At 44.0% G+C, this 24,559-nt stretch overlaps 1 protein-coding gene and 1 pseudogene across 4 annotated transcripts in view; both read left to right on the forward strand.

Annotated features, from left to right (window-relative positions):
* Positions 1 to 3,701: 3,701 nt before the first annotated feature.
* LOC129484864 (E3 ubiquitin-protein ligase RNF181-like) lies at positions 3,702 to 4,232 on the forward strand (annotated as a pseudogene).
* Positions 4,233 to 5,966: 1,734 nt separating this feature from the next.
* Positions 5,967 to 24,559, forward strand: part of RINT1 (RAD50 interactor 1) — a 35,916-nt gene continuing 17,323 nt past the window's right edge. The window contains exons 1-9 of one of the 4 annotated variants that reach the window (XM_055283581.2): positions 5,967 to 6,197; positions 6,668 to 6,713; positions 10,679 to 10,863; positions 16,501 to 16,742; positions 20,998 to 21,171; positions 21,272 to 21,421; positions 22,630 to 22,786; positions 24,128 to 24,238; positions 24,332 to 24,557. In XM_055283581.2, the coding sequence (XP_055139556.1) occupies positions 6,156 to 6,197; positions 6,668 to 6,713; positions 10,679 to 10,863; positions 16,501 to 16,742; positions 20,998 to 21,171; positions 21,272 to 21,421; positions 22,630 to 22,786; positions 24,128 to 24,238; positions 24,332 to 24,557 (1,333 nt within the window). In that variant the 5' untranslated portion in view covers positions 5,967 to 6,155. Of the gene's footprint in view, positions 6,198 to 6,667; positions 6,714 to 10,678; positions 10,864 to 15,819; positions 15,956 to 16,500; positions 16,743 to 20,997; positions 21,172 to 21,271; positions 21,422 to 22,629; positions 22,787 to 24,127; positions 24,239 to 24,331; positions 24,558 to 24,559 lie in introns of those variants that run through there. The other 3 variants (XM_055283582.2, XM_055283583.2, XM_055283586.2) reach the window with 3 other exon arrangements.

A 24,559-nucleotide genomic window follows, 5' to 3' on the forward strand; every position in this document is an offset into this window, starting at 1 on the left:
TGATTTTTCACTTTTAGACATTATTTACTGACTTCACTTAATGGAAAACAAAGATTTAGCTCTCTTTCCTTCCCCTTTCTCCACCAAACTTTCCATCCCTTATACTGTCCTTTTTTTGGATTTATGTTTACTTCATTATGACTAGGTAAATATCATTCACATTTTAGGCAAATAAGAAACTATGATTACTTCTCTTCTGCACTGCTTTTGTTTTTCCTCTAGTTAATAATTATCTTATTTTAGTTTACTATTCATCACTAGACAAAGCCCAAACTCCTCAATGATTGTGTAAATCTCCCCTTTCCAGAGGTTTAGATGAGGTGTTCTATTTTCATCTTTCTGAAGCAGTCTCTTCTGGAACTTCCTGGCCTACGCCAATCTATGCCTATTGCACAGTTGTTCTCAGGGCATTTCTGTTCCTGTGTTGAATCTTTCTGTTTCCTATATCCTATGTCGTCTTTATTCTTGGTTTACTCTCTTATTTTAGTGGAGTACAACCTTCAGTAGCTTCCCGAGAAAGGAGAAATAAATGAAAGCTTGCTGGGCGCAGTGGCTCACACCTGTGATCCCACTTTGGGAGGCCAAGGCAGGCGGATCACCTGAGGTCAGGAGTTCGAGACCAGCCTGACCACGGCAAAACCCTGTCTCTACTAAAAATACAAAAACTAGCTTGGCATGGTGGTGGGCGCCTGTAATCCCAACTACTCAGGAGGTTGAGGCAGGAGAATTGCTTGAACCTGGGAGGCAGAAGTTGCAGTGAGCCGAGATCATGCCATTGCACTCTAGCCTGGGTGACAGAGTGAGACTCTGTCTCAAATAAATAAATAAATAAATAAATAAATAAATAAATAAAACAAAAGCTAAATTTTTTGAGATTTTTTTTTTTTTTTTTTTTTTGAGACGCAGTCTTGCTCTGTCGCCCAGGCTGGAGTGCAGTGGCGCAATCTCGGCTCACTGCAAGCTCCACCTCCCGGGTTCACGCCATTCTCCTGCCTTAGCCTCTCTGAGTAGCTGGGACTACAGGCGCCTGCCACCACGCCCGGCTAATTTTTTGTATTTTTAGTAGAGACGGGGTTTCACCGTGGTCTCGATCTCCTGACCTTGTGATCTGCCCGCCTCGGCTTCCCAAAGTGCTGGGATTACAAGCGTGAGCCACCGCGCCCGGCCTGAGATCTTTAATGTCTATTTTTATTCTTGACTACAAGAGTGTTAAAAAAAAAACCCACGTTTTTATTCTAACCTCACATTTGATTCATAGTTCACTAATTAATTACAGAATTCCAGTTTTTGGCCAGATGTGGTGGCTCACACCTGTAATCCAGCAATTGGGGAGGCTGAGGCAGGCAGATCACTTGAGGTCAGGAGTTTGAGACTAGCCTGGCCAACATGGTGAAACCCCATCTCTACTAAAAATACAAAAATTAGCTGGGCGTTGTGGCACACGCCTGTAGTCCCAGCTACTTGGGAGGCTGAGACAGGAGAAACACTTGAACCTGGGAAGCAGAGGTTGCAGTGAGCTAAGATCTTGCCAATAAACTCCGGCCTGGGCGACAGAGTGAGACTCTGTCTCAAAATAAAAACAAACAAACAAAGTGTGGGGAGATAAATGTTGATAAATATTCTAGGAAAAAAAAGCAAAAAAAAAAAACAAAGAAAAGGCCAGGCGCGGTGGCTCACGCCTAAATCCCAGCACTTTGGGAGGCTGAGGCGGGCAGATCACCTGAGGTCAGGAGTTCAAGACCAGCCTGGCCAATGTGATGAAACCCCATCTCTACTAAAAATACAAAAATTAGCTGGGCACGATGGCGGGCACCTGTAATCCTGGCTACTAGGGAGGCTGAGGCAGAAGAATCACTTGAACCCCAAAGGCGGAGGTTGCAGTGAGCTAACATCGTGCCACTGCACTCCAGCCTGGGCAACAGAACGAAACTCTGTCTCAAAGAAATAAACAAACAAATAAATAAATAATAAAAGGAGCACTCACTTGTGAAAATGGGAAGGATAAAAATAAATAAATAAAATAAAAAGAGCATTCCGAGACCCAAAAATATGACAGCAGAAATTAAAAGCCTCCTGGGTTCAAGCAATTCTTGTTCCTCAGCCTACTAAGCAGCAGGGACTATAGGTGCACGTGCCACTATGGCCGGCTAATATTTTGTATTTTTTTTTTTTTTTTTTTTTTTTGAGACGAAGTATTGCTCTGTCACCCAGGCTGGAGTGCAGTGGCGCGATCTCGGCTCACTGCCAGCTCCGCCTCCCGGGTTCACGCCATTCTCCTGCCTCAGCCTCTCTGAGTAGCTGGGACTACAGGTGCCCGCCACCACGCCCGGCTAATTTTTTGTATTTTTAGTAGAGACGGGGTTTCACCGTGGTCTCGATCTCCTGACCTCGTGATCCGCCCGCCTCGGCCTCCCAAAGTGCTGGGATTACAAGCGTGAGCCACCGTGCCTGGCCTTATTTTGTATTTTTAGGAGAGACCAGGTTTCACCATGTTGGCCAGGCTGGTCTCGAACTCCTGGCCTCAAGTGATCCACCTGCCTTGGCCTCTCAAAGTGTTGGGATTACAGGCGTGAGCCACTGCACTTAGCCTATCTTCCCACTCTTGAAATTTTAATTTCTGCTGTCATATTTTTTCATCTCTGAATGCTCTTTTTATTTTATTTATTTTTACCCTCCCCATTTACAAGTGAGTGCTCCTTTTGTTATTTATTTATTTATTTATTTATTTTTGAGAGAGAGTTTTGCTTTGTTGCCCAGCTGGAGTGCAGTGGTGCGATCTCTGCTTGCTGCAACCTCTGCCTCCCAGGTTCAAGAGATTCTCCTGCCTCAGCCTCCTGGGTAGCTGGGATTACAGGCTCCCACCACCACGCCCGGCTAATTTTTGTACTTTTAGTAGAGACAGGCTTTCACCATGTTGGCCAGGCTGGTCTTGAGCTCCTGACCTCAGGCAATTTGTTCTGCCTCAGCCTCCCAAAGTGCTGAGATTACACGCGGGAGCCACAGTGCCCAGCCAATGCTCCTTTTAAATAGTATCCTTTTCTCTCATATGTGGGAGCTAAACATTAAACAAATTGAATTCATGGAGATAGAGAGTAGAATGATTGTTACCAAAGGCTGAAAGGGTAGTGGGGAGGAAGGCATAAACTGGGAATGGTTAATGGTTTCAAAAATACAGTTAGGGGCCAGGTGCAGTGGCTCATGGCTGTAATCCTAGCACTTTGGGAGGCCAAGACAGGAGAATCGCTTGAGCCCAGGAGTAGAGTCCAGCCTGGGCAACATAGCGAGTCACTGTATCAACAAAAAAAAGTTAGCCAGGCATGGTGGTGCCAGTCTGTAGTCTTAGCTACTCAGGAGGCTGAGGTGGGTGGATCCCTTGAGCCCAGGAGTTCAAGGTTACAGTGGGTTATAACTGCACCACTGCACTCCTGCCTGGGCAACAGAGCGAGAACTTGTCTCAAAAAACAAACAAAAAACCAAAACCAAAACAAACAACGACAACAACAACAACAACAATAAAACAGGGTGACTACAGTTAATAATTTATTGCATATTTAAAAATAATTAAAAGAGTGGAATTGGACTGTTCCTAACACAAAGAAATGATAAATTCTCAAGGTGATCAATACCCCAGTTACTCGGATTTGATAGTTAGACATTGTATACCTGCATCAAAACATCACGGGTCAGACGGCTGGGCAGCCATGGCATCCTGTATCAGTGAACACGACTGTGAGCCGTTGGATCTGCAAGCAGGAGACTCGAACCAACATGATGCTGGAGCTCCTAAGGTCACTTTTCAATAAGATGGACTTTGAAGACTTGGGGTTGGTAGTAGGTTGGGACCACCACCTGCCTCCACCAGCTGCCAAGATTGTGGTTGAGAACCTTCCCAAGACAGTCATCAGAGGCTCTCAGGCTGAGCTCATGTGCCCCCTGTGTCTTTTGGAATCTGAGGAGGAGGAGACTGCCATTGAGATGCTTCCCATCACCTTTTCCATTCCAGCTGCATTCTGCCCTGGCTAAGCAAGGCAAATTCCTGTCCCTTGTGCTGCCATGAGCTGCCTACTGATGACTACACTTATGAGGAGCACAGACGAGATAAGGCTGGAAAACAGCAGCAGCAGAACCGACTGGAGAACCTCCATGGAGCCATGTACACGTGAGGAGGCTGGGGCTGAGCGCCGGCCCTCTGTGTCTTCCTTACAAACCTTGAATCCTCCTTAAAAGTTTCTTTACCCGTCCCCCGCTCCTCCCCCCTCCAGAAAAAAAGGCCGGGCGCGGTGGCTCACGCCTGTAATCCCAGCACTTTGGAACGCCAAGGCGGGCGGTTCACCCGAGGCCGGGAGTTCGAGACCAGCCTGACTAACGTGGAGAAACATCGTCTCTACTAAAAATACAAAATTAGCCGGGCGTGGTGGTGCATGCCTGTAATCCCAGCTACTTGGGAGGCTGAGGCAGGAGAATCGCTTGAACCTGGGAGACGGAGGTTGCTGTGAGCAGAGATAACGCCATTGCACCCCAGCGAGCAGAGATAACGCCATTGCACCCCAGCCTGAGCAAAAACAAAAACAAAAACAAAAAAAACAAAGATCACATGTACACTATAAATATATACGATTATGTTCCCATAATAGATAATTTTAAAAATAGTATCCTTGGCCGGGCGCGGTGGCTCACGCTTGTAATCCCAGCACTTTGGGAGGCCGAGGCGGGTGGGTCACGAGGTCAGGAGATCGAGACCACGGTGAAACCCCGTCTCTACTAAAAATACAAAAAATTAGCCGGGCGTAGTGGCGGGCGCCTGTAGTCCCAGCTACTCGGGAGGCTGAGGTGAGAGAATGGCGTGAACCCAGGAGGCGGAGCTTGCAGTGAGCCGAGATTGCGCCACTGCACTCCAGCCTGGGCGACAGAGCGAGACTCCGTCTCAAAATAAATTAAATAAATAAATAAATAAAATAAAAATAGTATCCTTGTTTTTTTTTTTTTTTTTTTTTTTTAAATGAGAGGGAGTCTTGCTCTGTCGCCCAGGCTGGAGTGCAGTGGCGCGGTCTCCGCTCACTGCAAGCTCCACCTCCCAGGTTCACGCCATTCTTCTGCCTCAGCCTCCTGAGTAGCTGGGACTAGAGGCACCTGCCACCACGCCCGGCTAATTTTTTGTATTTTCAGTAGAGACGGGGTTTCACCGTGTTAGCCAGGATGGTCTCCATCTCCTGACCTCGTGATCCGCCTGCCTCGGCCTCCCAAAGTGCTGGGATTACAGGCGTGAGCCACCGCACCCAGCCAGTATCCTTGTTTTATGCTTGCAATAGTAATTTGTAGCTCGATTATATATCTCTATGCACATGTATTTGATTTTTCTTTTCACTGTGTGGTTTCTGTTTCCTCTGGGGGTTGCTTTTTTCCCCTTGTTTGTTTTGGTCTCTATGGTACTCCTTCCGTGTTAGTTTATGAGGCTGTCGAGTCCACAGGTCCTCTACACAACCCTTGCTGCTAGGTGGCTCCCTTTCCTCCTCCCTGGTAAAAGACAGGGTTTTGGGCAAAACACATATTAGATACTCTGTTCTCTTCATTCAGCTCCCAGAACGCTTATAACCACCTCTACACCCTCTAGGCAGGAAATTAGAAGCTCATCTCTAGGGACTCTGACCAACCTTAAATATCTGAAGATACTGACATTCATTGGAAACCCCCAACTAAATATTCGAACCAAATAACCCTGCACCGAAGCTCCTAGTCAATAAGCCCCCACACTCTCAGAACATCTGGATATTGTCTAAAATGTAAATTTAAATTATTCATATTGAATTTAAGGCGTTGGGAGAGGGATATCTTAAAGTTCCATCATTAAGAGCTTCAATAAAGTGGAGGGGAATTTTACCGCGGTTGAGTGAGCACATCCCTTCTCTGGAGCTCTTTGGGGACGGTCGCCCGCTTCCTGAGCGGCCGTTCCGACCTCCGGTCAGGAGGGGGAGGAACAGAGCACGGCCGGCGGCTGCACGGGCAGGGCCTCTCTGGGCTGAGAGGAAGAAACCAGCGAGACATCGAAAGGAAGTCGCTGTGGCGCTCAGTCCTACGGCCTCCGAGGCTGGACAGGTCAGTGTGTCGCTGGCCTTAGCCAGACACCACAGGCCACGCTGGCTGCGAATGGAGGCGAGATGCTACCAGCCGGCGAGATCGGCGCCTCTCCTGCAGCCCCGGTGAGACGGCCCTGGCGTCCCTGGGAGGGGACATTGGTGGCCCATTGAGTTGGCACAGACCTCCCGGGGGAGATAGTCCCGGTGTGGTGGCCCTGTAAGCTTGTGAAGGTGCTTCCCGCGGCTTAGATTAGAGGCCCTTGTAAGACCTCCTAGAGGAGGCGGTAGTCCCCGTGAGGTGGCTTTGGCGGCTCTGGTGAGATGACAGATTTCTCTAGGGAGGTGGCCCTAGTGGGCAGGCAAGGTAACTCCAGGTCTTGCGGAGGTGACACAGACCTCCTGGGAAGGTGGCAGTGGTGGCACCAGGGAAGCGGCACTTTGGAGTACCTGATTCGGACGGCCCTGGCCGCTCAGAAAGGGGGAAGAGTGTCTGGAACGTCTCTGGCCTCCAGTGGGTGCCCTTTGGGAGCCCCGTATGCTTTCCATCCACTACTTTAATCTTAATGTGCTTGTCACATCTGTTCTTCTTCTAGTGCTGCTCTGAAAGTGGTGACGAAAGGAAGAACCTCGAGGAGAAAAGTAAGCCAGCTCCAAACACCTTAGCTTTTTCTTCCCAGCTATCCCGCCCAAACTCGGCCTTCCAGGGTCTGCAATAGAGAAAGGTTCTTTGCCTATCTTTTAGATGCAGTATCGTTTTCTGCACAATATGCTTATATGGTAATACTGATGACCATGATATGCATATTTTTGTTTTTCTAAAATTGTAAAATATGGGATGCTTTGGAGAAGAGCACTTCTCGATCCTTACCTAGTACAGGGACTGGAGTGTTTTCGCTCGAAGTCCGCCTATCATAGAGTACTCAGAATAATTGGGGCCTGCCTGTCATTTTAATGAAACATCAACTTATTAAGCATCAGGAATTTGGAGGGGCCCATGATCTAGGACAGATGACCACCACCCTAATTGGGTTCAAAGGAGGCAAATGACAGTTGTTTAGTTCACCTTCAGTAAATTGGCAATTTAAAATTGCTCTGGCAAGAGCACAGTGGATAACTTGGGTTATGGATCTTGGACTGGACAGGGAAGGGGGAAAGGGTCAGTACCACCATTTCCTCCCTAGTACGGGAGTATATGTCAGGGATGTGGACTTTTGCCATTTTACTTTAATGGCAGGTTATTGCAAACCAAGGGCTCTTTAGGGACCTTTAAAGTGACATTTTTTGGGAGAGGAAGGGGAAAAGCATGTGATAGCTCTGCTATTGGGATTTTTGGTTCTTTTGACTGTGGCAAACAGTTGGGAATGTGTAGCAGTAAGAAAAACGGTGCCGACATTACCACATGGCCCTTAGGAGTAAGATTTGCCCTTAACATTAGCGGCTGATAGAATCTGCCTCAGAAAGAAGGCTCTAAGCAGTCCATAGCACATGGCTGTCATAACTGCCACATCTCAGCTCCTTTTTCTTGAAGGATTTGAGAGTGCCCTGTATCTCTCAGTTAAACTCTTCCCTTTCCACTTTCCACCTTTGCCTCATTCAGATGACTGGAAAGTAGTCTGACGCCTACTGACCTGTCATTTTAATAAAATAATAGATGTAGACTGTCATATCAAGGACTTTGACCTTGTTCCTCTTTCCACAGCTCAGTCAAACTGCTTTGCAGTTAGGAGTGCTCTTTACAAAAAATAGAAAAGGAGACACATAAAAACCTCGCAAGGCCGGGCGCGGTGGCTCAGGCCTGTAATCCCAGCGCTTTGGGAGGCCGAGGCGGGCGGATCACGAGGTCAGGAGATCGAGACCATCCTGGCTAACATGGTGAAACCCCGTCTTTACTAAAAATACAGAAAATTAGCCGGGCGTAGTGGCGGGCGCCTGTAGTCCCAGCTACTCGGGAGGCTGAGGCAGGAGAATGGCGTGAACCCCCGGGGGGCGGAGCCTGCAGTGAGCAGAAATCGCGCCACTGAACTCCGGCCTGGGCGACAGCGAGACTCTGTCTCGGGAAAAAAAAAAAAAAAAAAAAAACCTCCCAAACCACCGGTGTGTCATTTTGAAGAATGTCATTTCACTAAGAATATACTATGCCACAATTGGATGGCTACACATCAAGGGTGTAATTTTTTTTTTTTTTTTTTTTTGAGACTTAGTCTCTCTCTGTTTCTCAGGCTGGAGTGCATTGGCGCGATCTCGGCTCACTGCAAGCTCCGCCTCTGAGTTCAAGTAATTCCCCTGCCTTAGCCTCCTTAGTAGCTGGGATTACTGGTGCCCACCACCACACCCAGCTAATTTTTGTATTTTTAGTAGAGGCAGGGTTTCACCATGTTGGTTAGGCTGGTCTTGAACTCCTGACCTCAGGTAATCCACCCTCCTTGGCCTTCCAAAGTGCTGGGATTATAGGCATGAGCCACTGTGCCCGGCGGGTGTAATTTTTTTTAAAAAGTGAAGGTAGAATTTCCTCCCTAAGATACAGCAACTTTAGCATTCACAAAACATTTCCTGCCTCCATTTGTCTTCAGATACACCACACAACTAACCTGTTTTATGTAAGATTAAAAAAAGGCATTGTGAGTTCTGTACATAATAGTAGATTATCATATGTTAATATTATATATAATTATATAGTATAATTAATATATAATTTGTATTATATAGTCCCATTTATAACCTTGAGATATAGGCTGGGGCAAATGTTATAATTTGTTTTCTAGTTGGAAAATTGAGGCATAGTGTTATGTTAATATTGCCTCTCCTACCCTCTAAATTGTCAAATTAAAATTGCTCTGGGAAGAGCACAACGGATAGCTTGGGTTCTGGATCTTGGACTGAACAGGAAAGGGGGAAAACGTCAGTACCACCTCCTGATTCTCACAGCATGTGAAAAATCTTTTAATTCATGTAAGTTATGTAGAACAAAGGAAATTTTGTTTGTTGGGGTGTAGGAGTGGAGAGAGGAACATACTCTGTATACAACACATTGGTATATATTCTGTTAATCTTTACATAAATAGTTAAACAATATCTGACATTTACATTTTGCACTTAGGCATATCATTATTTAGATATTAATATTAATAAGTCCAATGTGTATTGGACTTATTAAATGTCACAAAACAGGTAGTTTATTTGCCATGGAAAGAATCTCACTTTATACTATTTAGTGGTTGCATTAGTCATTTTGATTTTTTCCTAGTAATTTGTTCTCTCATATTTTCTTTTTTCTGTTTCTGACAAAGATATCTTTGTACAATGACATCAATGACATTTCAAGCTTAAAAACCTTTTTTTTTTTTTTTTTTTTTTTTTTTTTGAGGCAGAGTCTTGCTCTGTTGCCCAGGCTGGAGTGCAGTGGCGTGATCTCGGCTCACTGCAACCTCTGCCTCCCGGGTTCAAGTGATTCTTCTGCCTCAGCCTCCCGAGTAGCTGGGACTATAAGTGTGTACCGCCATGCCCAGCTAATCTTTGTATTTTTAGTAGAGATGGGTTTTCACCATATTGGCCAGGCTGGTCTCGAACTCCTGACCTCGTGATCTGCCTGCCTCAACCTCCCAAAGTGCTGAGATTACAGGCCTGAGCCTCCTCGCCCAGCCAAAACTTTTTTACTTTTTTTTTGTTTGTTTTTAAGAGATGAGGTCTTGCTCTGCTGTCCAGGCTGGAGTGTGGTAGTGCGATCATGGCTCACTGCAGCCTCGATCTCCTAGGCTGCTCAAGCAATCCTCCCACCTCAGCCCACCTGAGACTACAGGTGTGTGCCACCATTCCTGGCTAATTTTGTTAGATGAAGTCTTGCTTTGTTGCCCAGGCTGGTCTAGAACTCCTGGGCTCAAGTGATACTCCTGCCTTGGCCTCCCACAGTGCTAGGATTACAGGTGTGAGCCACTGCGCCCGGTCTTTATAAATACATTTTAAAACAAGAGTCTTCCTTTTGGTGTTGCCCTAGACCATACTGTTGGTTTCTTACACATTTTGAAAAGGTATTATTCCTTGTCTTTTGAAACCTGTGGTTACTGGGTCACACTTTAGGAATTTTTCCTTTAATACTTCCCTCAGCTCTTAAGCATTTTGCAGTAGTTGGTTGATAGAGTGCTTTAGAGCTATTCTTCTGGGCATTTGTCTGTGTGTGTTGTTCTTTAAATTATTAACTTTGCTTTGTTTTGGTTTTGTTTTTTGATACAGAGTCTCTGTCGCCCAGGCTGGAGTGCAGTGGCGTGATCTTGGCTCACTGCAACCTCTGCCTCTTGGGTTCAAGGGATTCTCATGCCTCAGCCTCCCGAATAGCTGGGACTACAGGCCTGTGCCCCCATGCCTGGCTAATTTTTGTATTTTTAGTAGAGATGGGATTTCGCCATGTTTGCCAGGCTAGTCTCAAACTCCTGGCCTCAGGTGATGCACCTGCCTCAGCCTCCCAAAGTGCTGGGATCACAGGTGTGAGCCACCGTGCCTGGCAAAATTATTAACTTTTGAAGGTACATAAACTACTTTTACATGTTTTATATTTTCTTTAACTCCATAGTACTTAGTGGCGTTGAGTAATTGTTATTCTTTTGTTTTAGGTGACATAAATGTTACAGTTCTTATTGGAAGTAAACAAGTCAGTGAAGGTACAGATAATGGTGATCTCCCTTCTTATGTGTCTGCATTCATAGAAAAGGAAGTTGGAAATGACCTTAAATCTTTAAAGAAACTTGATAAACTCATAGAACAGAGGACAGTAAGTAAAATGCAGTTAGAAGAACAGGTAAGTATTGAAACTCACTGAAATAATTATCAGTGGTATACTTTTAACAATATAATGTAAACATTATTATATACAGAATTTTAAAGATATAGAATGTGACAAATAATCTATTGTAAACTGTTTAAGAGGATTTAAGAACCTACATTGTATTACCTATTTTACAAATTAGGTAAAAGACAAAGTTCCTACTGATATGGTTTGTCTTGAAAACATAGTGAGACCTAACATTTTACATAGATTTTCACAGAGTGACTTTTTTTTTCTTTGAATCTGTTTCTAGTGAACATACAGTGACTTTTAAATTGCTTTTACAAGCAAATAATTTCATGGCATATAAAAATATATACCATGGTGTAAACACCATCATTTCAATTTTTTTTTTTTTGAGACGGAGTTTTGCTCTTGTTGCCCAGGTTGGAGTACAATGGCGCCATCTCAGCTCACTGCAACCTCTGCCTCCTGGGTTCAAGCGATTCTCCTGCCTTAGCCTCCCATGTAGCTGGGATTACAGGCATGTGTCACCCTGCCCAGCTAATTTTGTATTTTAGGTAGAGATGGGGTTTCATCATGTTGGCAAGGCTGGTCTTGAACTCCTGACTGCAGGTGATCCACCTGCCTTGGCCTCCCATAGTTCTGGGATTACAGATGTGAGCTGCTGTACCTGGCCACATTTCAGATTTTAATAAATGTACACATAGGGAGAAGTATAAAGTGAAAAGAAGTATAACATAATGGTTATTTCTGTGTGGTTGGTTGACAAGTGATGTATTTAAAAAATATTTTTAGGCCTGGCACGGTGGCTCACACCTGTAATCCCAGCACTTTGGGAGGCCAAGGCAGGTGGATCACCTGAGGTCAGGAGTTTGAGACCAGCCCGACCCACATGGTGAAATCCCAATTCTACTAAAAATACAACAAAAAAAATTAGCCAGGTGTGGTGGTGGGCACCTGTAATCCCAGCTACTCGGGAGGCTGAGGCAGGAGAATTGCTTGAACCCAGGAGGTGGAGTTTTCTGTGAGCTGAGATCACACCATCGCACTCCAGCCGGGGCAACAAAAGCAACACCCCGTCTCAAAAATATATATTTCTATGTATTTATAGGTTTTTTTTTCTTTTACAATGAACATACCACTTAAAATAATTTTTTAAAAACCCAATGAGTATAAGCTTAAACAAAAAAATAAGTAGGCCCCTGTACTTGGAATGGTGTGTTTGTCAAAGATAAAACATTTTTTTCTTTTTTTTTGAGACGGAGTGTGACTCCGCCGCCCAGACTGGAGTGCAATGGCACGATCTTGGCCCACTGCAACCTCTGCCTCCTGGGTTCAAGCGATTCTCCCGCCTCAGCCTCCCGAGTAGCTGGGACTACAGGCGCGCACCACCATGCCCAGCTAATTTTTGTATTTTTCGTAGAGACAGGGTTTCACTATTTTGGCCAAGATGGTTTTGATTCCTTGACCTCGTGATCCGCCCGCCTTGGCCTCCCAAAGTGCTAGGATTATAGGCGTGAGCCACCACACCAGGCCAAGATAAAACATTTTTATCATATAGCTACTAAATTAGGTTAAGTAAATTCTGTGTGGGTTATTTCCAGCTTTTTGGTCATCTTATGTTCTTCCATCCCCATTACCTTAGGCCTCCACAGCTTCCTGTGTTCCCACCACAACTACTGCTAGTCTTCAAGTTTAGCCTGGCTTTGTCTGCGTTTTCACTCCTGCAGGCAGGTTGTTGTGGGCCCAGTTGGAGGAAGTCATACAGCTGAGTAGATTGATGCCAATCTATGTGTGTGGTCTGCCACCCTGGCTGAGTCTTCAGCCCCACCAGCAGTCCTTCCATTGGAAGGTCAGCTCCTTTGCTACTGCCCTTAACTGTTCTTTCAGATTCTCTTTGAGACATCTACCCAACCTGTCCATTCTGCCCTTTCCTTTTCCCTAGCAGAAAAAAATAGAGGCCTAGCATGAATTTAGTAGCATTGAATTCAGTCTGTTGAATAGTCTATCCCACAATCCACAAATTTATGTGCAGTCATTTTTAACGTCTTCATTCAGCAAAGGATCAGTCGAAGGTAGACCTTATACCCCAGGTTCTATTTGCCACCTCAGTGAACTTGTGTCACTCTTATAATTTTACCCTGTGTTCATCAGCCAGTCCTATCCCTTTAGCATGTGCACATAGACAGGTCTTTTCTGTAAAACCGTAACAAAGAAACAAAAAAACCCTTGATCTTTTAGCAGGCATTAGCTCTTTCCTTTGATTGTCAGGCTTCAGAAAGTAACCTTTGTTATCTATGTCTACTTTTTAATTTGTCATTCATCTTTGACCCACTGTAATCAGGTTTGTTTCCCTAATGACCACAGAAATTTTACTGAAGTTCCTTATTGAACCTTGAATTCAGCATGTCCAAAACTATACTGATCCATTTTTTAGAGGCTTGTCTGTCTTGGTTAGATAATGGCACCACTATCTGCCTGTCACCCAGACCTGAAGCCTTGGAGTCCTAGATTCCTTCTTATCATCCTCTATCCCTATCACCAAGTCATCTGAGTTCTGCCTCAACATCTCTGGTGTCCATCCAATCTTTCCCACTCTTTTTTTTTTTTTTAAGTTGGAGTTTCACTCTTGTTGCCCAGGCTGGAGTGCAATGGCACAGTCTGGGCTCACTGCAACCTCCACCTCCTGAGTTCGAGTGATTCTCCCGCCTCAGGCTCCCAAGTAGCTGGGATTATAGGCATGTGCCACCACGCTCGGCTAATTTTGTATTTTTAGTAGAGATGGGGTTTCTCCATGTTGGTCAGGTTGATCTTGAACTCCCAACCTCAGGTGATCTGCCCGAAAGTGGATCTTGGCCTTCCAAAGTGCTGGGATTACAGGCGTGAGCCACTGCTCCCGGCCCATCTTTCCCACTCTTGCTGATACCATCTTGGTTTAGGCAGATTGGGAGCTTTGTAGAAATGCAGAATCTCAGTCTTACTTCAGACTTACTGTATCAGAATCTGTATTATAACAAGATCTTTAGGTGATTAATGTGCCCATTCATTAAATATAGCCTGTCTATTTTATTGCATTAATCCCACTGTTGAAATTATTTGCTTATAACACTCTTATATACCAAAGTGACCTTAAGGACGGATGCTGTGTCTTGTTTATCTGAATATTTCTAGCGCAGTGCCTGGTACAGAATAAGTATCTAATCACTGTTGATTGAAATTATTCTATAATGTTCTTTGTATTTTGCTGATGACTAATATTTGTATATGTTTTCCCACCTACTATAAGAAAAATTCATTTAATAAATGCCATTTTTTTTTTTTTTTTTTGAGATGGAGTCTTTCTCTGTCACCCAGGCTGGAGTGTGGTGGTGTGATCTCAGCTCACTGCAACCTCCTCCTTCTGGGTTTCAAGTGATTCTCCTGCCTCAGCCTCCCGAATAGCTGGGATTACAGGCATGCGCCACCATACTCAGCTCATTTTTGTATTTGTATTTATTTTATTTTATTTTATTTTATTTTTTGAGACAGAGTCTCACTCTGTCGCCCAGGCTGGAGTGCAGTGGCATGATCTCGGCTCACTGTAACCTCCGCCTTCTGGGTTCACCAATTCTCCTGCCTCAGCCTCCTGAGTAGCTTGGATTACAGGCTCATGCTACCACACCCAGCTAGTTTTTTGTATTTTTAGTAGAGAGGGGGTTTCACCATGTTGGCAAGGCTGGTCTCAAACTTCTTACCTCAAGTGATCCACCAGCTTCTGCCTCCCAAAGTGCTAGGATTACAGGGATGAGACACTGTGCCTGGCTGAATTTTTGTATTTTTAGTAGAGACAGGGTTTCACCATGTTGGCTAGGCTGGTCTCGAACTCCTGACCTCCAGTGACCTGCCCGCCTCGGCCTCCCAAAGTGCTGGGATTACAGGCATGAGCCACTGCACCTGGCCAGTAAATGCCATTTCTAAAGGCATTGCCTGGATATCATCTCATCAAGTCAGTGCTTCTTAGCCTGGCCTTAATTCAGAATCACCTGGGGGATGTTGGCAAAATATAGATGCTCAGCCTGTTAGAATGAGATCTTTGTTTCCTTTTTTTTTTTTTTTTTTTTTGATATGGAGTCTTGCTCTGTCACCCAGGCTAGAGGGCAGTGGTGCAATCTCGGCCCACTGCAACCTCTGCCTCCCGGGTTTAAGAAATTCTCTGCCACAGCCTCCCAAATAGCTGGGATTACAGGCGTGTGCCACCATGCTTAACTAATTTTTTTGTATTTTTTAGTAGAGACAAGATTTCGCCATCTTGGCCAGGCTGGTCTTGAACTCCTGACCTGGTGATCCACCCACCTTGGCCTCCCAAAGTGCTGGGATTACAGGTGTGAGTCACTGCACCCAGCCTGCGTTTTTTTTTTTTTCTTTGAGGAGTCTCGCTCTGTCACCCAGGCTGGATGGAGTGCAGTGGTGCAGTCTTGGCTCACTGCAACCTCCTCCCGGTTCAAGTGATTCTTGCCTGGGCCTCTCTAGATCTGGGATTACAAGGTGTGTGCCACCAAACCTGGCTAGTTTTTGTATTTTTAGTAGAAATGGGGTTTCATCATGTTGGCCAGGCTGGTCTCGAACTCCTGACCTCAAATGATCTGCCCGTCTTGGCCTCCCAAAGTGCTGGGATTACAGGCGTGAGCCACCATGCCTGGCCCTTCCTTTGCTTTGAAGGAAAATATTTAGTAGATAGCGCATGTATTAATAAGTTTTCTCGGCCTGGCACAGTGGCTCATGCCTGTAATCCCAGCACTCTGGGAGGCTGGGGTGGGCGGATCATGAGGTCAGGAGTTCGAGATCACCCTGACCAACATGGTGAAACCCCATCTCTACTAAAAATACAAAAATTAGCCGAGCGTGATGTCACACGCCTATAATTCCTGCTACTTAGGAGGCTGAGGCAGGAGAATCACTTGACCCCAGGAGGAGGAGGTTGCAGTGAGCTGAGATCATGCCACTGCACTCCAGCCTGGGTGACAGAACGAGACGCTGTCTCAAAAAAATAAAATAAGTTTTCTCTAGCTGGATCCTCTGCGGAGCCTATGGAGGCAGGCCTCTGGATGCTTACTGGAGGCCAGTGAGTTAAGTCCCTTCCTCCACATGTATGTGTATATGTATGTATGCATATATTTTTTATTTTATTTTTATTTTTTTGTTTCACTTACTGTTTTCAACACAAAGGCATACTTCTTCCTGATATTTGTGTGTATATAAAACAGTATTTTATGTTTGGGTTTGGTTGATACAGGATGAAGAAATCAAACCTTTTTTTTGAAGGTTTTGATGGATGATTTTCAGTTCTGTTACAAAAAATGTGTATTTTGAAGGGAATGAACTAATAAAAAAGGTTACATACAGCCTGGGCAACATAGTGAGACCTTGTTTCTATTTAAAGAAAAAAAAAAAGAAAAGCCAGGTGTAGTGGTGCATATGTGTAGTCCCAGCTACTGGGGAGGTTGAGGTGGGAGGATTGTTTGAGCCCAGGAAGTCCAGGCTGCAGTGAGCTATGATGGTACCACTGCACTCCAGCCTGGGCAACAGAGTGAGATCCCCTCTCAAAAAAAAAATTATGAAAGTTTTATCTGATTGCCGCTATTCTTTCTTTCTTAAAATTATGGTCAGGTACTTACAATTTCATCAGAAATTCCTAAAAGAATTCGAAGTGCCTTAAAAAATGCAGAAGAATCAAAGCAATTTCTTAATCAGTTTCTGGAGCAGGAAACTCATCTCTTCAGCGCCATTAACAACCATTTGTTGACTGCGCAACCTTGGATGGATGATCTTGGAGCCATGATTAGCCAAATTGAAGAGATCGAACGTCATCTTGCTTACCTTAAATGGATTTCACAAATTGAAGAACTAAGGTAAAATGGGCCTCTTTGTTCTCACAATTACTATTTTCCTTTGAGGCTTCTGTCTTAGAGAATACATGTGTGCCATTAAATAATTGAGTTAATTAAAGATTATAATAATATAATTTTACCAGTTGTTATGAAAATAGCATTATGATAATGATTCTTTTCCTTTATTGTGAGTGAACATAAACTTTTCAGGGAGCTTAATTAGCATTTGAAAGAAGGTAATGTAAGTACGTTAAACTTTAAGTCTTTTTTTTTTTGAGATGGAGTCTCGCTCTGTCGCCCAGCTGGAGTGCAGTGGCGCCATCTCAGCTCACTGCAAGCTCCACCTCCCGGGTTCACGCCATTCTCCTGCCTCAGCCTCTCGAGTAGCTGGGACAACAGGCGCCCGCCACCATGCCTGGCTAATTTTTTTTTTTTTTGTATTTTTAGTAGAGACGGGGTTTCAACATGTTAGCCAGGATGGTCTCGATCTCTTGACCTCACTATCCGCCAGCCTTGGCCTCTCAAAGTGCTGGGATTACAGGTGTGAGCTACTGTGCCCGGCCAAACTTTTAAGTCTTACAGTTGGATTATGAACACATGATAAAAACTATTCTTTGTAATGCTGCATTAATAAAACACAGAGTTTGGTAATAGTTATTCCTATTTAATTTTTAGAACTGGTCAGTTAATGAAATGGATTGCTTTTTTATAATTTGAGTATTTTTCAGTGGGAATCATAAGAGCTACACAGTATTCTTCCATGAATAACAAGAGTTCTGCTACCTTTGGGTAGGAAAAACAAAAAAGGAAGTAAGACTTGACCTTAGTTCTTTTTGAGTTGAATACCTATCACTGGTGGTTAATTGTATCTAGCTTTGCCTTTCAAACAACCCAAAGTAACATTTCCACCTAGATTAGTAGATGATAAGGTCCCCCCATCCTTGCATTGTTTCAGCTAGTACTTGCTGCAGAGCTGTCAGCAACCATTAATGTTGCCTGGAAAACCTGAGGGAGAAAAGTCTTCTGAGAGTCTTAATGTCCTGTTTCAAATGTATCATAGTTAATAAACCTAATATTACTTTTGTTATGGATATGTTATGTATTCCTTTTTCTTGCATATATTTCCCAAAATTTTAAAGAATTTTACATATCAGTATAATATAGAAATCTTTGTTTCTAGGCCGGGTGCAGTGGCTCACACCTGTAATCCCAGCACTTTGGGAGGCCGAGGCGGGCAGATCACAAGGTCAGGAGTTGGAGACCAGCCTGACCAACATGGTGAAACCCCGTCTCTACTAAAAATACAAAAAAAAAAAAAAAAAAAAGAAATTAGCTAGGCATGGTGGCGCGTGCCTGTAATCCCAGCTACTCGGGAGGCTGAGGCAGGGGACTTGCTTGAACTCAGGAGGCAGAGGTTGCAGTGAGCTGAGATTGTGCCATTGCACTGCAGGCTGGGCAGCAAGAGCGAAACTCCGTCTCAAAAAAAAAAAAAAAACAAAAAACAAAAAACAACTTTGTTTTGCATGGCGTGTATGAGGAGTTTTACATATAAAGTGGTTTAGAACATCTCATTCTTGTTTAGATAAATTATTTGCAGTGAAGGAATTTTAAACCTTGCTTTATTTTACTGCATTTCTCCTTGTCCCTCAGAAAGGAAATACCAGTAAGGGGCAATGTTAATAACTTTATTAAGTAAAATACGTTATTTGAAAGCCTCACTCTTGTAGTAGCCAAAGTAATAGATTAACTAAATTAGGTCCATGGTTGTTGATAACCTTTTCTTTTTTCTTCTTTTTTTAACATTTATTTTATTTATTTTAATTTTCTTTTTTTTTTTTTTTTTGAGTTGGAATCTTCCTCCGTTGCCCAGGCTGGAGTGCAGTGGCATAATCTCAGCTCACTGCAACCTCCACTTCCTGGGTTCAAGCGATTCTCCTCCCTTGGCCTCCCAAGTAGCTGGGACTGCAGGTGTATGCCACCACGCCCGGCTAATTTTTGTATTTTTAGTAGAGATAGGGTTTCACTATGTTGGCTAGGCTGGTCTTGAACTCCTGACCTCAAGTGATCTGCCTGCCTTGGCCTCCCACAGTGCTGGGATTACGGGCGTGAGTCACTGTGCCTGGCCTTGATAAACTTTTCAGATATCTGAATTGTTTATAAGGGAAATATGCCGAGGGATTTATATTAGAAATAGGGATCAAATTCATAAGCAGCTAGAGCACAGTTATTTTTCTATCTTTAATAATGTGTTATTTCCCTGAGGTCTTTTATGATAAGCTCTCCATTTCCAGCTTTCCTTTAGAGCTTCTGGGATTTTCTTCGTCTCTAAATTTCTTTATAATGGCCTATTTTTATTCTGATGTACATTGCCTTTTTTTCAAGTAGTTTCTTCTTGCTAGAATTAGCATCCTTATATTAGCTCTGCTTCTTGGATACAATAGTATAGCACTATCACTCTGAGTGAACCTTGTTTCTCTAGCTTTTCCTGTGCTGTAAATGTCATTCATGCTTTAGTGTTGTGAGGAAATCTATTTCATTCCTTCCTTAAAAGCAGTACTCCTGCCGGGCATGGTGGCTCATGCCTGTAGTCCTAGCACTTTGAGAGGCTGAGGTGGGCAGATTGCTTGAGCTCTGAATTTTGTGACCAGTCTGGGCAACATGGCAAAACTCCATCTCTGTTAAAAAAAAAAATTAGCCAGGCTTGGTGGTGAGCACCCATAGTCCCAGCTACTCGGGAGGCTGAGGTAGGAGGATCGCTTGAGCCCGGAGAGGTTGAGGTTGCAATGAGCCGTGATTGCACCACTGCACTGCAGGCTAGGTGACAGAGTGAGACTGTCTCAAAAAAAAAAAAGAAAAAAGGCAGTACTCATATTCTGTTTGTACATTTGAAATTCTTCTGTAATATTTGTATATTTCTTTTTTTTTTGAGATGGAGTCTTACTCTGTCGCTGAGGCTGGAGTGCAGTGGCACCATGTCAGCTCACTGCAACCTCTGTCTTCTGGGTTCAAGCAATTCTCCTGCTTCAGCCTCCTGAGTAGCTAGGATTACAGGTGCCCACCACCACGCCCAGCTAGTTTTTATATTTTTAGTAGAGATGGGGAGGGTTTGACCAAGTTGGCCAGGCTGGTCTCGAACTCCTGGTCTCCGGTGATCCACCCATGTTGGCCTCCCAAAGAGGCCACTGCGCCTGGCCTCTTTTTGTTTGAGATGGAGTCTCACTCTGTTGCCAGGTTAGAGTGCAATGGCGTGATCTTGGCTCACTGCAACCTCCACCTCCTGGGTTCAAGCAGTTCTCCTGCCTCAGCCTCCCGAGTAGCTGGGATTACAGGTGCCCACCACCATGCCTGGCTAGTTTTTATATTTTTAGTAGAGACGGGGGTGGGTGGGTTTCACCAAGTTGGCCAGGCTGGTCTCGAACTCCTGACCTCTGGAGATCCAGCCATGTTGGCCTCCTAAAGTGCTGGGATTACAGGGGTGAGCCACCAAGCCCTGCCTGGAATTATATTTCTTTGAAGTGGGAAATAAAGTTCAGCTGGGGAAAGTAGGTAACAATTGAAGACCATCGTACTTGACTTTACCAGATGCTACCACATTATTCCCTTGGATTAAGATACTGAAGACTTCTGTAAAAGGCAGATTTATCAGAAATGAGTGGTGCCCAAAGGAATATGACACAGAACAGGTCTGTCAGGAGGAGTAGGAAGGGAAAGGTCGCAGGAGAGGTCCTGAACATAGGCTGCAGGCTGCTGCTCTTAGAAGAATGCAGAAGTAGAGGACTCTAGGCTCCCAGAGAGGCCTTGGTAAAAGGCCTCAGGGTGGTGCTTTGTTAAAAAACAAAGGCTACCTCAGGGTGGTGCTTCATTCTTCCTTGGATGTAACTTTATATAAAACGTGAAGAAGAAGCACTTTTTCCGAATTTAAAGTTATTCTGAGCAATCTGTTCTTTAAATTTGCTTTCGACGGGGCACAGTGACTTACGCCTCTAATCCCAGCACTTTGGGAGGCCGAGGTGGTTGGATCACTTGAGGTCAGGAGTTCAAGACCAGCTTGGTCAACATGGTGAAACCCTGTCTCTACTAAAAATACAAAAAAATTAGCCAGGCATGGGGGCGCATGCCTGTAATCCCAGCTACTGTGGAGGCTGAGGCAGGAGAATCACTTGAACCCGGGAGATAGAAGTTGCATTGAGCCAAATCATGCCACTGCACTCCAGCCTGGGCAACAGAGTGAGACTATGTCTCAAAAGAAAAAAAAATTGCTTTACTTTGTTTACAGTGATAACATTCAGCAATATCTGATGACCAATAATGTACCGGAGGCAGCCTCCACTCTAGTGTCTATGGCAGAACTTGACATCAAACTTCAGGAATCATCCTGTACTCATCTTCTTGGTTTCATGAGAGCCACAGTTAAATTCTGGCATAAAATTCTCAAGGACAAGCTTACAAGGTAGGGAATTTACCCATATTTTGTGGTAATTGCTTTCCGACGGGTATTTGGTGATCATTTGGTGATGTACTGAAATGTATGTGTTACTTTTCTATTGCAGTGATTTTGAGGAGATTTTAGCACAGCTTCATTGGCCATTCATTGCACCCTCACAATCACAAACTGTTGGCTTAAGTCGACCTGCCAGTGCCCCGGAGGTGTACAGTTACCTGGAGACACTGTTTTGTCAGCTTTTGAAACTACAAACCTCGTATCTTTGTTGCAGCTGAAAACTTACTGAAACTTCTTTTTTCTAGAATGGGTTTGTGGCTAGAGAGTAAAACTTTTTCAAAGTGGCCAAGAAAGCCAAATAAAAATCCTGTGTTTGGACTTGGTCTGTAAATATCCACTGAGTGGTGGACTGTACTCTTGCAAAGTGAATTGCTTGTGGGTGTGAGGGCTGTAAGGAAGAGTTCCGGGATACATGACTGATCCAAGTTCATAACACAAAAAGGTCTCTTGGGGCAATAGAACAAATGGGCAATTGGGAGGAAACCTTTAGTAACATAGCGTGAATTTAATCAAATGATACTTGAATTTTTTTGTTACTATTTTATGAAAGATTTATAGATTAATTCTGATACCATTTTTGTGCTTTTTTTTTTTTTTGAGACAGAGTTTCCCTCTTGTTGCCCAGGCTGGAATGAAGTGGCGTGATCTCGGCTCACTGCAGCCTCCACCTCCCGGGTTCAAGCGATTCTCCTGCCTCAGCCTCCCGAGTAGCTGGGATTACAGGCGTGCGCCACCATGCCCGGCTAATTTTGTATTTTTAGTAGAGACGGGGTTTTTCCATGTTGGTCAGGCTGGCCTCGAACTCCTGACCTCAGGTGTTCCACCTGCCTCAGCCTCCCAAAGTGCTGGGATTACAGGTGAGAGCCACTGCACCTGGCTCATTTTTGTGCTTTTTTAAAGACATGGTCTCACTTTGTCACCCAGGCTGAAGTGCAGTGGTGCAGTCATGGCTCACTGCAGTCTTGACCACTTAGGCTCAATTGATTCTCCCACCTCTTGTTTCTGTGTAGCTGGGACTACAGGCACGTGCCACCATGCCCAGCTAATTTTTGTTGTTTTTTGTAGAGACAGGGTTTTGCCATATTGCCTAGGCACGTCTCAAATTCCTGTGAAGTGGCCCAAGTGATTAGCCTGCTTCAGCCTCCCGAAGTGCTGGGATTACAGGCATGATTCACCATCATCATGCCTGGCTTTTTGTGCATTTTAACTGAATGTATATTCAATATAAAGAATTAACTGTATGTTTATTCAATATAAAATTAGATTACATATTATTTGCATCATAATTAACTCTACTGAGTATCTGATACATTTGTTGGAAAAATTTATTGTGTGTGTGTATATATACATATGTGTGTGTATATTAGATATGCTTTTGATTCTTTTTCCTTGACTTGATTATGTCAGAGATGAATTATTTACGGAGCCAAAGCAACTCCCAGAAAAATACTCTCTTCCTGCCTCCCCTTCTGTCATCCTGCCCATCCAGATTATGCTGACTCCTCTTCAGAAGAGGTTCAGGTATCACTTCAGAGGGAACCGGCAGACTAATGTGTTAAGCAAGGTGTGTTTTGCCAGCTCTTGTCCTTGGTTTTTATTAGTAACAAATGTTAGAGTTTCTGTACCTTTGCTGATTTAAGTTAAAATCTGACTCTCTTCACATTTCTGTTTTTTTTCTAAAGGGCTAAATTCCTGTTTTGTCACTGCTGTTCATATATATAATTGAGGACTTGTGTTCATATACTGCAGGAAAAATGGTATTTCCGCTCTTGGGCATCAGATATTGCTGGGTTATCATTGCAAAACAAAGCAAAGCAAATATTAAGCACTTGGTATTTCTTTTTTTTTTTTTTTTGAGTTGGAGTCTCGCTGTCACCCAGGCTGGAGTGCAGTGGCCCGATCTCTGCTCACTGCAACCTCCACCTCCCAGGTTCAAGCGATTCTCCTGCCTCAGCCTCCCAAGTAGCTGGGACTACAGGCACATGCCATCACGCCGGGCTAATTTTTGTAATTTTAGTAGAGACGGGTTTCACCATATTGGTCAGGCTGGTCTGGAACTCCTGACCTCAGGTGATCCACCTGCCTCAGCCTCCCAAAGTGCTGGGATTACGGGCGTGAGCCACTGCCCCTGGCATGCACTTGGTATTTCTGCTCTTAAACCTGTATAAGACGTGTAGTTTTTGTAATGCAGACTAGCAGTTTTTTTTTTTTTTTTTGGAACGAAGTTTCGCTTTTGTTGTCCAGGCTGGAGCGCAATGGCGTGATCTTGGCTCACTGCAGCCTCTGCCTCCTGGGTTCAAGCGATTCTCCTGCCTCAGCCTCTTGAGTAGCTGGGATTACAGCTACTCAGTCCACGCCCAGCTAATTTTTGTATATTTAGTTGAGACGGGGTTTCACCATGTTGACCAGTCTGGTCTTGAACTTCTGACCTCAGGTGATCCACCCCGCCTCGGCCTCCCAAAGTGCTGGGATTACAGGTGTGAGCCACGACGCCTGGCCAGCAATTTTTTTCTTAATTTACTTTTTGAAAATAAAAACCATAAGAAAATAACATTAAAATTATTTTCAAATGCTATTTCAAAAAATATAGGCCATCAGTTCTTTGTAATACTCATCATTTTACATATTATTGAAGTGCTAGGTTTTAAATATATATGGCATTGTAAATTTATGAGTTTATTGACTTAAGTCACATTATTGAAATTTGTTGGGAGTACACTGGCAAACATTTGATTATTAAGCCTTGCAGGAGTTTAAAATGCGGAGTAGAAATTGTGCTCTTACATACAGGAATTTTCAACTAATTTTTATAAGTGTTGTGCATATACAATTAAATAGACTCATGTAATTGTAACTTTCTAATTGGAATGACTTAAGAATTCAAACTATTTTCCTCCTTCCTTAGCCAGAATGGTACTTGGCTCAAGTACTTATGTGGATTGGAAACCATACTGAATTTCTGGATGAGAAGATTCAGCCAATATTAGACAAAGTAGGCTCTTTGGTAAATGCAAGGGTAAGAGACTCAGTCAAGTGTTTCTGTTTTAGAACTGTATGTGTGCATGGATAACTTTTTATTTACATACCTCATGTTTGTATATTTTTTTAGCTTGAATTTTCTCGGGGCCTTATGATGCTGGTTCTTGAGAAGTTAGCCACTGATATTCCTTGTCTGCTGTATGATGACAATCTCTTCTGTCATTTGGTGGATGAAGTACTCTTGTTTGAGAGGGATCTACACAGTGTTCATGGCTATCCTGGCACTTTTGCTAGTTGTATGCATATTCTATCAGAGGAAACCTGTTTTCAGAGATGGTTGACGGTGGAGAGAAAATGT

Source organism: Symphalangus syndactylus, chromosome 6 (genome assembly GCF_028878055.3).
Source record: "Symphalangus syndactylus isolate Jambi chromosome 6, NHGRI_mSymSyn1-v2.1_pri, whole genome shotgun sequence".
Taxonomy (NCBI): Eukaryota; Metazoa; Chordata; class Mammalia; order Primates; family Hylobatidae; genus Symphalangus; species Symphalangus syndactylus.